Source organism: Neomonachus schauinslandi, chromosome 5 (genome assembly GCF_002201575.2).
Source record: "Neomonachus schauinslandi chromosome 5, ASM220157v2, whole genome shotgun sequence".
Classification (NCBI taxonomy): domain Eukaryota; kingdom Metazoa; phylum Chordata; class Mammalia; order Carnivora; family Phocidae; genus Neomonachus; species Neomonachus schauinslandi.
The window spans coordinates 160,522,605-160,534,600 of record NC_058407.1 but is presented as its reverse complement, the minus strand read 5'-3'; the positions used below and the strand labels follow the sequence as shown (position 1 = coordinate 160,534,600).

The window sequence follows — 11,996 nt, the reverse complement described above, 5'->3', positions numbered from 1 at the left end:
ACCTTTCTATTCCAAGACCCAAGCTAGCCCTGCATTTACCCTCAACTGCAAAGATCTTCTCTTGCAGCTGCTCCTGGATGCTGCTGAGTGCCCCAAAGTTGTCCACCCTGAACACGTGGTCTTGAGAGGGCACTGAGCCAATGGTGTTCAGCTCCTGCCTGGCAGTGGCTTCCTGGAAAGCATTTCCCACCTGTGGCAGAGAGACAGCTGAGGAGGAGCCCACCAGCCTTTCTGCCTGGGTGAGGTTGAGCCTGAGTCTGAGGGTGACATGAGGAAAAGGACATACCCCAATGGCATAGCGAATGATGCCAGCTCTCTCTGCCTGAGGGATGACGTCTCTGTACTCCAGGGGGTCTCTGTATTTCTGCCCATCTGTGATGACAATGAGGATCTTCTTGGCACTTTTACGGGCCCCATTCTTACTATGAAATAGTTCTTTCCTGTCAAGGAAGAAAGGGAGATGACTCTCTGTAGATGAAATTGATTCTGGAAAGAAATAATCTGTAGCAGTAGAAGCTCATATGGAGAGACTGGGGAGTCCTGGTACCATCAGACTGTGTCAGCCATGTTTAAAAAAAAATTGCCTCAACCTTTTTTGAAAGTCATGCAATGATTAGTAAGATCAATAATAAAGGTACTCATATTCCTTTTTCTATAATTCCATCTACCATGGAACCTCATTTCCAGGAGGCAGTATGGTTCAGAGTAGGAACTTTACAGTCTGACAGACTTGGACAGTTGCTTTACCTCTTTGAGCCTCTGCTTCTCTCTGTGAAGGTGAGAATAATAATTGTACCATAGCTGTTCTTCAAAAATGACCCCCAGTGTGCCACACCTGGTTCCCTTCCCATATTGAGTCTGACCTGTGACCAGTTTCAGCAGTAGCATGAAATGGAAGTGACACCATGCCAATTATGGGCCTAAGAAGCCTTGTTAGCTCTTTCATTTTGGGAAGCCCTGAGCCACCATGAGGGAAGTCTATAGCTCAAGACTTCTGTAGCTTCTATAGCTATGGAGAGGAAGGCTCCTCCATCCCAGCCGAGCCCAGCCTTCCAGCGAGTCCTGCCCAGGCAGGACCATGTGAATGAATCTCTCATGTTCCAGCTTCTGAAAACAGATGAGTCCCAGATCACGAAAAATATTAATAAAAGAGTTGTTGCTTAAGCCACTAAATTTGGGAGTGGTTTTTTAGGCAACAATAGATAAATGAGATAAATCATAAGAGGTTATTTTGAGGATCAAATGAGGGAAAGCCTTTAAAACAGTGAATGGCCAAAGGTAAGCATTAATTCTGTTGTAGCTATTACAAATAATTAAAAATGTAACTATATGCTCATATAGTTCTATAAATGCAGAATAAACACACACACACACACACATACTCAACATATAATACTGGAAACAAGCTAAATGTCCAAGATCAGGGAAGGGGTTTAGCAAATCATGATCCACCTGCTTTGTAAGAAAGTACAGAGCCATTTCAAAGGAAAACAGTAAAAGCTGTAGAGAAACATGGCACAGGTTCATGTAGTAGATGAAAAAAAAAGGCAGGACAAAACTTGTTTCTGCCCACATTGTGACTATATGAAATATGTCTGAATAAAAACAAGGATGGAAATGGCCGTGTGCTTTGTGGGTGGGATTTGTTTATTCATTGGTTTTTATCCTTTCTTTTTGCTAAAATACTGTGAGGTGGTTGGTAGAGGGACTGTAATACTTTTTCCAAAAATCTCCTTAATGTTATTGCAATTTTTTATCTTTTTTTGTAATGAAACTTCTAAAAAGAAAAAAACAAAAAACAAACAGTGGCACAGAAGCCCTGAGATGGCTTTGGTTCTGGGGAGTGGGGAAGCTGCTGTTCTGGGTGAGGGGAGCAGAATGGGTGTTGAGGAGAACCACACCGTCACCCACCACTGGGAGGAGTTCCAAGGGCTAGAAGGGATGCCGCTCCTGTGTGACTTTCAATTCAAGGGACAGAGGCATTCCTCTTGGTTGTCCAGTCCCATGCAGCCAGTGTTCAAGGCAGAAAAGCCACCCAGCAGTAAAGAGGGTACATTTGGCAGGAGCATCCTTTATTCAGCATTTCTCCAGCACCATCCCCAGAGTGGCACCCAGGGGTGCACAGGAAGTTGAAAATCCCAGACATTTAGCCTATTTCTTTCCCATACGAACCACATCTTCTGTTCTGGCCCCACCACCTAAGTCATTTCTTTATGGTCGTCCTAGCTGGTCAGGCACATACATGGTAAGCACCCAGTTAATGCAGAGTTCATATGGATGAGGAATGTGGGAAGAGAGGGAAATGAGTGAGGAGAGAGATGCAAAGAAAACACTTGGCAACAATTCCCAAGTCTCTGCCAGGGAGGTAAAACGTGAGTGCACCATTCTCTGGATAAAACACCAACCACTTATCTAGTACTTCTGGTGCAGAAGCATTGCATGCATGTTATCTCCTTTAATTCTTAAAACCAAGTTGTCAGTTTATCCTCATTTGACAGTTTGCTGAGACTTAGAAAGAGTCAGTAAATCCCAGGGTGGCCCAGGTCACCAGCAGGGAGCCAGAATGAGAACTCGGGTATGTCTGAACCAAAGCCCATGTCTCTGGCTTCCCTAGTTGGACTCAGGGTCCAGCCAATCCCAACCCAGGCAAAGAGGAAACACTGCAGAGGAGTGCTGTCCTATATGAAGAGAACATTCCAGGGAAGTCTCCACCTACAGCCCCTTCACTTCCCTTTTGAGCCCCTTTCCCCAGATTTCCCAGAGCCCTGCAGAAGGGCTGTGCAGACCAGCATGAGGAAGTGGTGTGGCAGCTTATCCACATGAGGCAGAAGGGGAAACTTACACCACTGTCAGGATGCCCGTGGCTGTAAATGTCAGGCCATCCAGTTGGACGATGGGATCCACCAGGCTCTGAGGGCTCAAGCTGCTCTGGAATTGGGTGAAGGTGAAGTGGATCTTCAGGTAGTTGGAGTACTGTATCAGGGAGAACTGCAAAGGAGAAGAGGAAGGCCCTGGAGCTCAGGAGTTATTCTTCAATAAACATTTTATTTTGGAATAACTTTGGTTTTAAAAACCACTTTCCATGTGTTCTTGAGGCTAAAACCCAGGGGAAACATGGCCCAAAAAGAAAACTAGAAAATCAAAACCAAATGATGCTTCTTTCAGAGTTTGCAAGGAATAACATTTCCTACCTCAACATTTCTTAAACTTGGACTTTTTAAAAATTTCATTACATGAAATCAACTTGTAGACTATATTTCCTCACTTCTCAAGAATTTCTACATACATATACACTAATTACTGGGAAATAAAATAATAAGATAAATCATGAGTTACACGGAAAATGTCATAAAAAAATCATTAATTATTTGGCCAAGTTACCTTCAGTCTAATTTCACAGCAAAACTACTTTTGCAATCCTTTCAATGCTTCTAAACAGTAAAAAACTGTATTTCCTAGGCCATGTGGGGACATATTAAATGCCATGGGGGAATTTCCTCAGGTCAGGGCTCAAATCAGCCATGCACCAGGACACAAGTATCAGGCACAGGCCCACTGAGCCAACCCCCAGCAACACCAGGCTTCCTCCTAGGTTGGTCTTCCCCAAGGCAGCTGCAACCCCCACCCCACTCCCCAGGCCTCGGGGACCCAGTCTTCACCAGGGTGTTGGTGCCTTCAAACTGTCCCATCACGGCTCTGACAAAGTCTTTCATCTGCTTAAAGTCACTTTTGACAATGCTGCCAGAACCATCAATCAGGAAGACAATGTCCATCTCTTGACTTGGACACTCTGTAGAGAAGGAAGAAGGAATCAGAGATGCGTGTGTGGGTCCCAGCTGTCTGCCAGGGCCCAGAAATCTTTCCAGCTCCACAGAGTTAAGGGGCCATTCTTGGCCTAGGAATCAATTCCCACCCAGTTTCTACACCTTCCTCGGAGGAAGCCCAAATCCATTGCCCAAACTTTAAGAAACAAAACAAATGAGCAAAAAAGAAAGAGAGACAGAGAGACAGAATGAGAGAGACAAAGAAGAGAACAGACTCTTAACCAAAGAGAACAAACTGATGGTTACCAGAGGGGAGGTGGGTGGGGGGATGGGTTAAATAGGTGATGGGGATTAAGGAGTGCACTTGTGAGGAGCACCAAGTGATATATGGAACTGTTGAATCACTATATTGTACACCTGAAACTAATATTACACTGTATGGTAACTATACTGGAATTAAAATTAACACTTAATTTTAAAAGCATTCTAAACTAAAAAAAAAAATCTGTTAACCCCGCACCCTCACACCCACCCTGCAGAGTCCCTTGCTTCCTTCCTTCCACAAGGCCTAGAAAGGGGAGAAAGAAGTAAAGGACAGAGGCCAGATGGGTTCCTCATTCAATTACTCAACAAATATTTGTTGAATACACACTAGGAATGTCATAGAGCACAAGGGGAAGGCAATTTAGAAAGTGATTCAAGTGTGCATTCTGAGCATGCTGGGCTCAAACCCCAGCTCTGCCACCTACTAGTGGTGAATTCAGGCAAGTTATATAACTCCACTGGGCTTCAGTTTTCCCATCTGTAAAATGGGGATAATAATAGTGCCTAACACACGGGGTAGGTTAAAAAGTGTTAATGTGTACACAAAATGCTTAAGACAGGACTGGCCTCCCATAGCTGTGATGGGGATTAGCTGATGTGTTAGCATATCATCACCATGTGCCAGGCATTGTTCCAGGCACAAGAACACACCAGCAGCAGATGCTAAGGTTGCCACCAAGAAGACCCACCCCCTCTCAGGACAGAGGTCCTTATTATAAGCTATAGGGGGTAGCTGTCGATGGCTCCCAGTTGATAACTCAGCAGATGTCTTGCCCAAGATTACAACTCCTGCTCCTGGGGGCGACCTGCATCCAGCCATGTTCCAAGCTCCTCTGGGTTAGCTGAGGGTCTGTTCTGATCCATCACAGTCCACCTTCTTTCTCTGCTCAGTCCTGCTTCCTTCATGCTCTCAGAACTATTGCTCCCAAGAGTATTCCTAAATGAGCCTCAGAGTCTATTTCTCAGGAAACCTGGTCTAAGACCATAGCTTGAAAAAAAGATACCACCCCTGCCCTCATGGAGTCCGCCATAATGGAAAGTCACACCATACACCCATAAACAAATAAGACACTTCACATTGACGCCAAACTCACATAAGTGCTTGTGGCCTGTGTGAAGGACACAGTTGGTTCCTCCACCAGTGCCTCACATCCTGTGTTGCTCCCATGGTGGTGGGAGATCAGCCTCCACAGACAGTAATGAGGCATGATGCTGAACTGTGGCAGCTAGCCTCCTGCCACTGAAGCAAAAATACTTTCTCCTCACTCCCCACACCTCCCGCATCCCACCTATGCAACAAGCTGGTGCTTCACCCCTGCTGAGAAGAAATGGAAGGCCACTTCCCTCCCTGCTTCCTTGACCAGGAAGTTCAGCCCCCCACGTGGCAGGCCAAGAAACCGTCACTGCTCCCCTCCTCACCCGATATCCCCCACAGCTGGGTAGCTGAAGGTCCGCATCCCCACATCTTGCACTTGTGCTTACTTTGTTAGCTGCACCACAAAACCACCCCTCATATCCTCTCTCAGGCCACAATGGTGGCAAGTTCCCTCACAATATCATTTCTGTTTCTTGTTCCTTTTACTGTCTCCACTGGGCTTCCAATAGCAGGCACCAGGCTATAGCTGAGCGCCTTCTGAAAAAAAGACCAAGTCAGTCAGGCGAGGTTGGCTCCAGGTCTCGGCTCTGTCACTTCCTAACAACAGGAACTCAGCTCTCTGAGCCTCAGTTTTCTTGCTTGTAAGATGGGATCATCTTGCCTACCACCCTGAATCTTGTGAGGATGCAATAAAGATGCACACCAGGCATCAAGCATTGACTGGCACCCAGTCACTTCTACCTCTACTCAAATTTGCTTTGCTTGCACCAGGCTTATGTGTCTGTGTTCCATTTTCATCAGGTATCCCACCTCATGAATCACGGAGACATCTAGGAGAAGAGACTTACCTCCTAGTGCTTAAATGCCACATCCCCTACTCTGGCTGCATAGACATCCCAGACAGGTCATGGTACCCCCAAGACTCCTGGACTCCCACCCTCCACTTTCTCTGTCCCCTCTGTAGACTGTTCTCACAATTTGGGTAGGAGGTGTTTCTGCTGCAACTTCACCTTTGCCTCAAAGCCCACCATGCCTGGCATCATGGCATCTCTAGTCCAAAGCATTGCTCTCAGTCAGCACCTTGAGTGGCCCCTCTGACTTGGAGCCCATTATCTCCTTCTCCTAGTCCAAACACATGGTCCTAGCTAGAAGATCAGTCATAATGGTACTCACATATTATGTGTCAGGCAGAGGTCTAAACACTTTATATATATTAAATCTTTTTTTTTTAAAGATTTTATTTGACAGAGAGAGCACAAGCAGAGGGAGAGAGAGGGAGAAGCAGGCTCCCCGCTGAGCAAGGAGCGCGATGTGGGACTCGATCCCAGGACCCTGGGATCATGACATGGGCCAAAGGCAGCTGCTTAACAGACTGAGCCACCCAGGCGTCCCTATATATTAAATCTTTTAATCCTCGTAACCACCTTGATTATTAAGACCCAGTTTACCAATGAGGAAATTAAAGCCCAGGGAATGAAGCCACTTGCCCCAAGGACACAGAAGACAAACATATTCAGACTGACCCTCTGAGAGATGCTGCCAGTGTCTCTGGCACCATTCTCTGTAGAAGGTATCAGTGCTGGCAAAATTGTGCATCACATTTTCCATGGCCCTACCATTTTCTCCCCTTAGAAGTTCAGCAGGGAATGATCCAGAACAGCCTCCCTCTTGGATCCTTGGAACTATCATCCTCACCACATTTTCACCACCCAAGGCCTTTCCTCTGAAAGCCCAAAAAGCCTCCCTGCACCTGTTGACCACTGTGAGACCCTCATGCCTCCTGCAGCCAGCACTCTGAGGCTCCCTTCTGCTCCATCAGAACTTTCTCCCCTTGACCAGCTTAGAGTTCCTGCTGTGAGCTGCCCTCCCTGCCAGGCCAGACCATGCTCCCAGACCTTCTTGGGCTTGCAGAGGCCTCTGGGAAAGGGCCATGGGCACAGGAAGCCAAGACGACGGTCTCACGCTCTGCCCACTCTTCAGCACCAGCATGTACTCACATAGAATTGCTGTTTCTAGAGGGACCTACCTGGCAGGGCAGCAGGCATGGTCCAAATGGTCTGCAGGTGGGAGCCCAACAGGAGGCAGAAGCCTTCTGCATACATATTCTCCCCACAGGCTCTGTGCATGGTGGGGCCACAGGCCTAAAGGCAGAGGCCTGTGTGAGCAAGGGGTCACCGCAAACTCTCCATACTCTTCTCCTCCAGCCCCAGCCTCCCCTGGCCCCTGCTCCTCCCCTTGTCACCCTCCTATGACCCAGGGAAACTTACCAGCAGCCAGGAGTGATTGGTGGAGGCTGCCAGGGACAGGCCCAGGGACATGTTCACGGCCTCTGGGGGTGCTGAGAGGGCAGATACACATGATTACATTCATGGGCACACTCCCATTTGGGGGGAGAGTCAGGGCTAGAGGCCAAGGAAGGGGCACTGCAGTAGAGGAGGATTGAGGGCCACAACTCCTGGGTGCAGTCACTCACTGTGCAGTGGTATGGGTTGACATACGCCAGTGGCAGCCACACAGTCGTATATCTGTCCTGTTCGGTTGACCGCCACCACCTCCAGTGGGGCTCCCACCACGACTCTGAAGGCGCAAGCATGACATACAATTGCAGGAGGGGTAAGGGCAGAGGGTGCTTCGGGTGAGGAAGTATCACTGTGTAGCAGGGAAGTGAGACTTTGAGAGGGAAGCTCTTGGCATTTGCCACTCATGAAGCTTCAAATAACGGGGCCTGAGTTTAACCCACATGTGCTGAAGGACCATGCTGGACTTTTTCTTTGTTTGTGTGTGTGTATACATAAATAAATGTGTATTTATATACAAAATGGTTTGAGTGTTGTTGCTTTTTTTAGCATTCACCAAAAATAAAACTATTCAAAGCAAAACAGCATTTCCCAACCATGGGCAAGTGCATTTTGTTTTGGGGGTGCCATTATTCTGAGCCACCCAAGAAATAGATCACCTCAAGTTAAATGGAAAAATCTGCTAAAGCCACAAATTATCAAGACAAATAGATGATTCTGTAATTAATTGGACAATTTAAATATAAATAATTTAAATTGGACAATTTGAAGCAGCAGTATCAGAATCCATACCAAAATCTATAGTCACATAAGTGCAACAATTTTTGCAAAACTCCTTGAAAGGAGAGAATTTTAAAATTTTGAATAAAAGTAATATCTACCAAAAACGTCTCCACTCAAGTAACTAAACAAATGTTTGTGTCTTTTAATTAATTAGCCAAGCAAGCCTTGTTAAATTAGTATTTAAAGATTCTTTCTAGAAATCTATCCCTTTATGGAAAGCTGAAATCCCTGTGTGTCTGAGAATTGCTGATGGAAACCTAAATAGATGGTAGAGACATAGAAGTCTGGTACCTGCTGACCTAAAAGGGTGAAAATATCTTAAACCATTGATCTGCATGCTTTTCTTTACCCCATCCATCCCTTACACATAGGCTTAGTCTTTTTGGTATTTAGATTATGATTCAGCAAAAACCAGGAAAAACAATAACTCTGTAGCAATCAGAATGTCATCCAGTATATATTATTTACTTTATTGGAAATACTGGGGAACAGTGGTTAATCAATAGTTATACATATATGTATCTTCTGAATAGGGCCTGAGCACAAACTAATGGTGATAAAAGTGAAGCAGTGACTACTTTTGGATTTGTTGGGTTTTGCATCATTGGGAAGAGCCCAAGGGAACCCAGGGGAGGGGGGCTGAAGATGTTCTACACCTTGATCTAGGCAGCAGTTACCTGGCTATACACATATGAAAAATTCATTGAGTTGGACCTTTCAAGTTTGTGCACTTCAGTTTACAAGCTCTGTATTTCAAAACAAAGAAAGAAAGAAAAAACAAAACTCTGGCACCTGGCACTTGCTTCCATGTCCCAGCCTGCCAGCTGGGTGAGGAGGGGAGATGGATGTGCATGTAGAACTCAGTGACCTCAAGATGTTACTTCTTGGCCAGCTGAATCTTCCCGTATTCTCAGGCTCATTGCCAATCCACCCCCTCTGTGAAGCCTTCCTGGAATTCCCTCCTGGGTTTGATCTCTCCCTTCCTATGCCTCCCAGACTTTGGTTATGTTTGCATCACATGGTAACTTCAACATATTGGGTCCCTGTCACTGGGACCTGAAAATGTGAGCTTCTGGAGGCAAGGTGAGGTACATAATTTGCCGGTCCCAGAGTGAAATAAAAATGTGGGGCTTCTTGTTCACGGAAAAAGTTTTTTTCCTTTTTTTTTTTTTCCTTTGGCAGTACTCCTCTCTACCTGTCCTGGTATTTCCTGTTTGCTCTTTAGTGTTGCATTCCCTCAGGCACAGGGACACTCACCGGACCAGTGCAAACCCTCATAGGACTGGGCGAACTGTGTGCCTCAGCCAACCCTGACCTTGCTCAGTTCATGCCAGGGGCTGAGGGTGGCAGCTGAGAAACATTCCCCAGAAGGCTGGGCTGCATGTGAGCCAAGGCTCCAAGCCCCCAGCACATCTCCACTGTCCCATCAATTTTACTTACAAAACACACATGCTAAGATTAAATTATTAATAATTTCAAGAGGAAGACTGCAAAACATTACTCCAAGCGCAAGGGTGACTATACTGGTCACATGTACTGGTCACCGAGGAACAGATTCAAGACCTCCCTCCCGAAGCACTGTCTTGTCCAGAGTTTGTGGTCCTCCCTGGGATTGTGAATAGTTAGTAGTAAGGGTGCCAGGGGTCTTGGAGGAGTGATGGACAGGCTTCTTGCCCATGTTGCCCTTCCTCCAAGACACCTCTTGAGCATGCCATATTCAGCCATTTGCCTGCAGGTTGAAGGGACAGAGGTGGGGGGTGGGCATGGCCTACCTAGATCTGCCAAACTGGGCCACGCTCTGTCCAAAGCTAGCTCCATCCTCTTGAAAGATCATGGGCTCCTCCACATCCAAGTTGAATCCATGATAAGAAGCCAGGACTGAGGAATATGGAGAGAGAGGCGGGGGTAGGAGGAACAGTCAGAAAAGCCTCATCTCCTCTGGACCTCTGACTTCTTGGGATCTTCATGCCCACCCCAATCCAGCTCATGTGCCAAAAAGAAGGGTATTCTCTTTTTCTTTGTTTCCTGATTTGCCATCTGTGTGATTCCTGTCTCTCTCCCTCCATCAGAAATAATCAAACCACAATATAAAGAGCGACAATCCAGAAAAATGCCCCCTCAAGGTCATTTCAAAGGATATCCACAATCTGAAATTAGGCCTGTCACCTCCTGGTCTGTTAGATCAGGTGTGTCCCCTAAAGATAAAGTGACCACACAATTTATTTTCTAAACTGAGCCCTTCTGTGAGTGAAAGGGGCACCATTAATAATTACACCAAGGTCATTGGGACTGGCCCAGGTTGGCCAGGGCATATGGTCACTCTTCTCAAAGACTGTCCTGCTCCATCTTTTCATTATACAAAGACCCTAAGGTTCAGATTAGGGAACAGACTGAGAATTTTATGATTATTTGTAATTTTATGTTTCCCATGTCCCCCTCCATTGGTGCTAGACTCTAAGACGGCAAGGACTGCAACTGTCTTGCATGGTGCCTGGTACAGTGCCCGGCCCTTAGCAGATGACTAATTACTATTTGTTGACTGGGCCAGAACTGCATAGCAAGTCACTGGTACAGCCAGGATTCCAACCCACTCTCTTGACCCTTGACATTCTCCTCTCTGGTGACTAAGTTCAAAAACCTCAGGGGAAGACCCCCTACATTTCAAGGGCTTTTTCCAAGACCTTCACTCCCAAATAGCATCTTTTCTCCCCATTTCTACTAGAATTCCCAGTGTCTGGATTTAGGAGTCAACTCCAACCCCCAAACTAAGGAAATTCTAAGGAGGTAAAGCATCAGGCCAGGAGGTAACAGACAGGGTCCCGACACCTGAACCCTAGGGTTCTAAGGAAAAGGCCAGGTGTTGAAGGTGCTACAACCCTACAATGGCCACATGCAAGGGAGCTTCACATACTACATCTTCCTTTCAAAGAATGACTCTGTTTCTGAGTCTGAAAATAGGCTCTATGACCTGACAAGTAGGAGGGTGCCAAGTGTCTCAGACTCAAATGCCTCAGAGGCCAGGCAGGTGACATCAGTGACTGAAGTGGGTAAGTGTGAGCACCAGGGAATTACGGGCACTTAGAGTTTGTGGCCCTTTTAAAGGAAGTAGCCATTACCAAGCTCTAGTGTTCAGAGCTCCGGAACTTCCCATTTCTCAGGAGAAGCTGACAGTCTGGGCTTCTGTGTGGAATCTGATTTTTAACTGACACATACATAAGTGATTTCAAATGACACGCGAATGTGGTCCTGATACAGTTTTCAATTTCTGGACTATTCTCTTGGCAGCAGTGGGACAGCATACCTGAAATCAAGACTTGAGGGACATGTGGGACCAGGTGATAGCCAACACTTCCCCTCCCTAGTGACTCCTATGGCTTTCCCCCTGGGGCCCTGGGGCAGACTCCTGTCCGCTGTACCACACACACACCAGGACCCCCACAAGAAGAATCATGGAGAGGGAGCTCATCCTCTACCCAAGCATAGCCTACAAGTCCATCTTCTCTCATCTTTGCTCAGGTTATGACCCTCCCCTGATTCCAGGCCATTCCTCCTTCCACACAAGACTCTAAACACAAGGGCCCTCCCCTGTTCTCAGCTTCTCCAGAGAGCTATATGAGCTAACCACCATCCCCAATCTGCCCTACCAGACGGAGATGCACCCCGCCCCCAGGCTTCTCCCAGCCCTGAGGGCCTCCACTCACCACCCAGGAGGAGCATAATTCCAAAAGCCAT

At 46.7% G+C, this 11,996-nt stretch overlaps 1 protein-coding gene across 2 annotated transcripts in view; it reads right to left on the bottom strand.

The window, feature by feature from the left end:
* ITGAD (integrin subunit alpha D) overlaps positions 1 to 11,996 on the bottom strand; it is a 26,990-nt gene extending 14,994 nt beyond the window's left edge. For both annotated transcript variants that reach the window (XM_021700385.1, XM_021700386.1), the window contains exons 1-9: positions 11,966 to 11,996; positions 10,037 to 10,142; positions 7,658 to 7,761; positions 7,452 to 7,522; positions 7,211 to 7,325; positions 3,660 to 3,790; positions 2,843 to 2,988; positions 287 to 440; positions 40 to 190 (exon numbers count right to left, since the gene is read on the bottom strand). In XM_021700385.1, coding sequence (XP_021556060.1) covers positions 40 to 190; positions 287 to 440; positions 2,843 to 2,988; positions 3,660 to 3,790; positions 7,211 to 7,325; positions 7,452 to 7,522; positions 7,658 to 7,761; positions 10,037 to 10,142; positions 11,966 to 11,996 — 1,009 coding nt within the window. The remainder of the gene's footprint in view (positions 1 to 39; positions 191 to 286; positions 441 to 2,842; positions 2,989 to 3,659; positions 3,791 to 7,210; positions 7,326 to 7,451; positions 7,523 to 7,657; positions 7,762 to 10,036; positions 10,143 to 11,965) is intronic.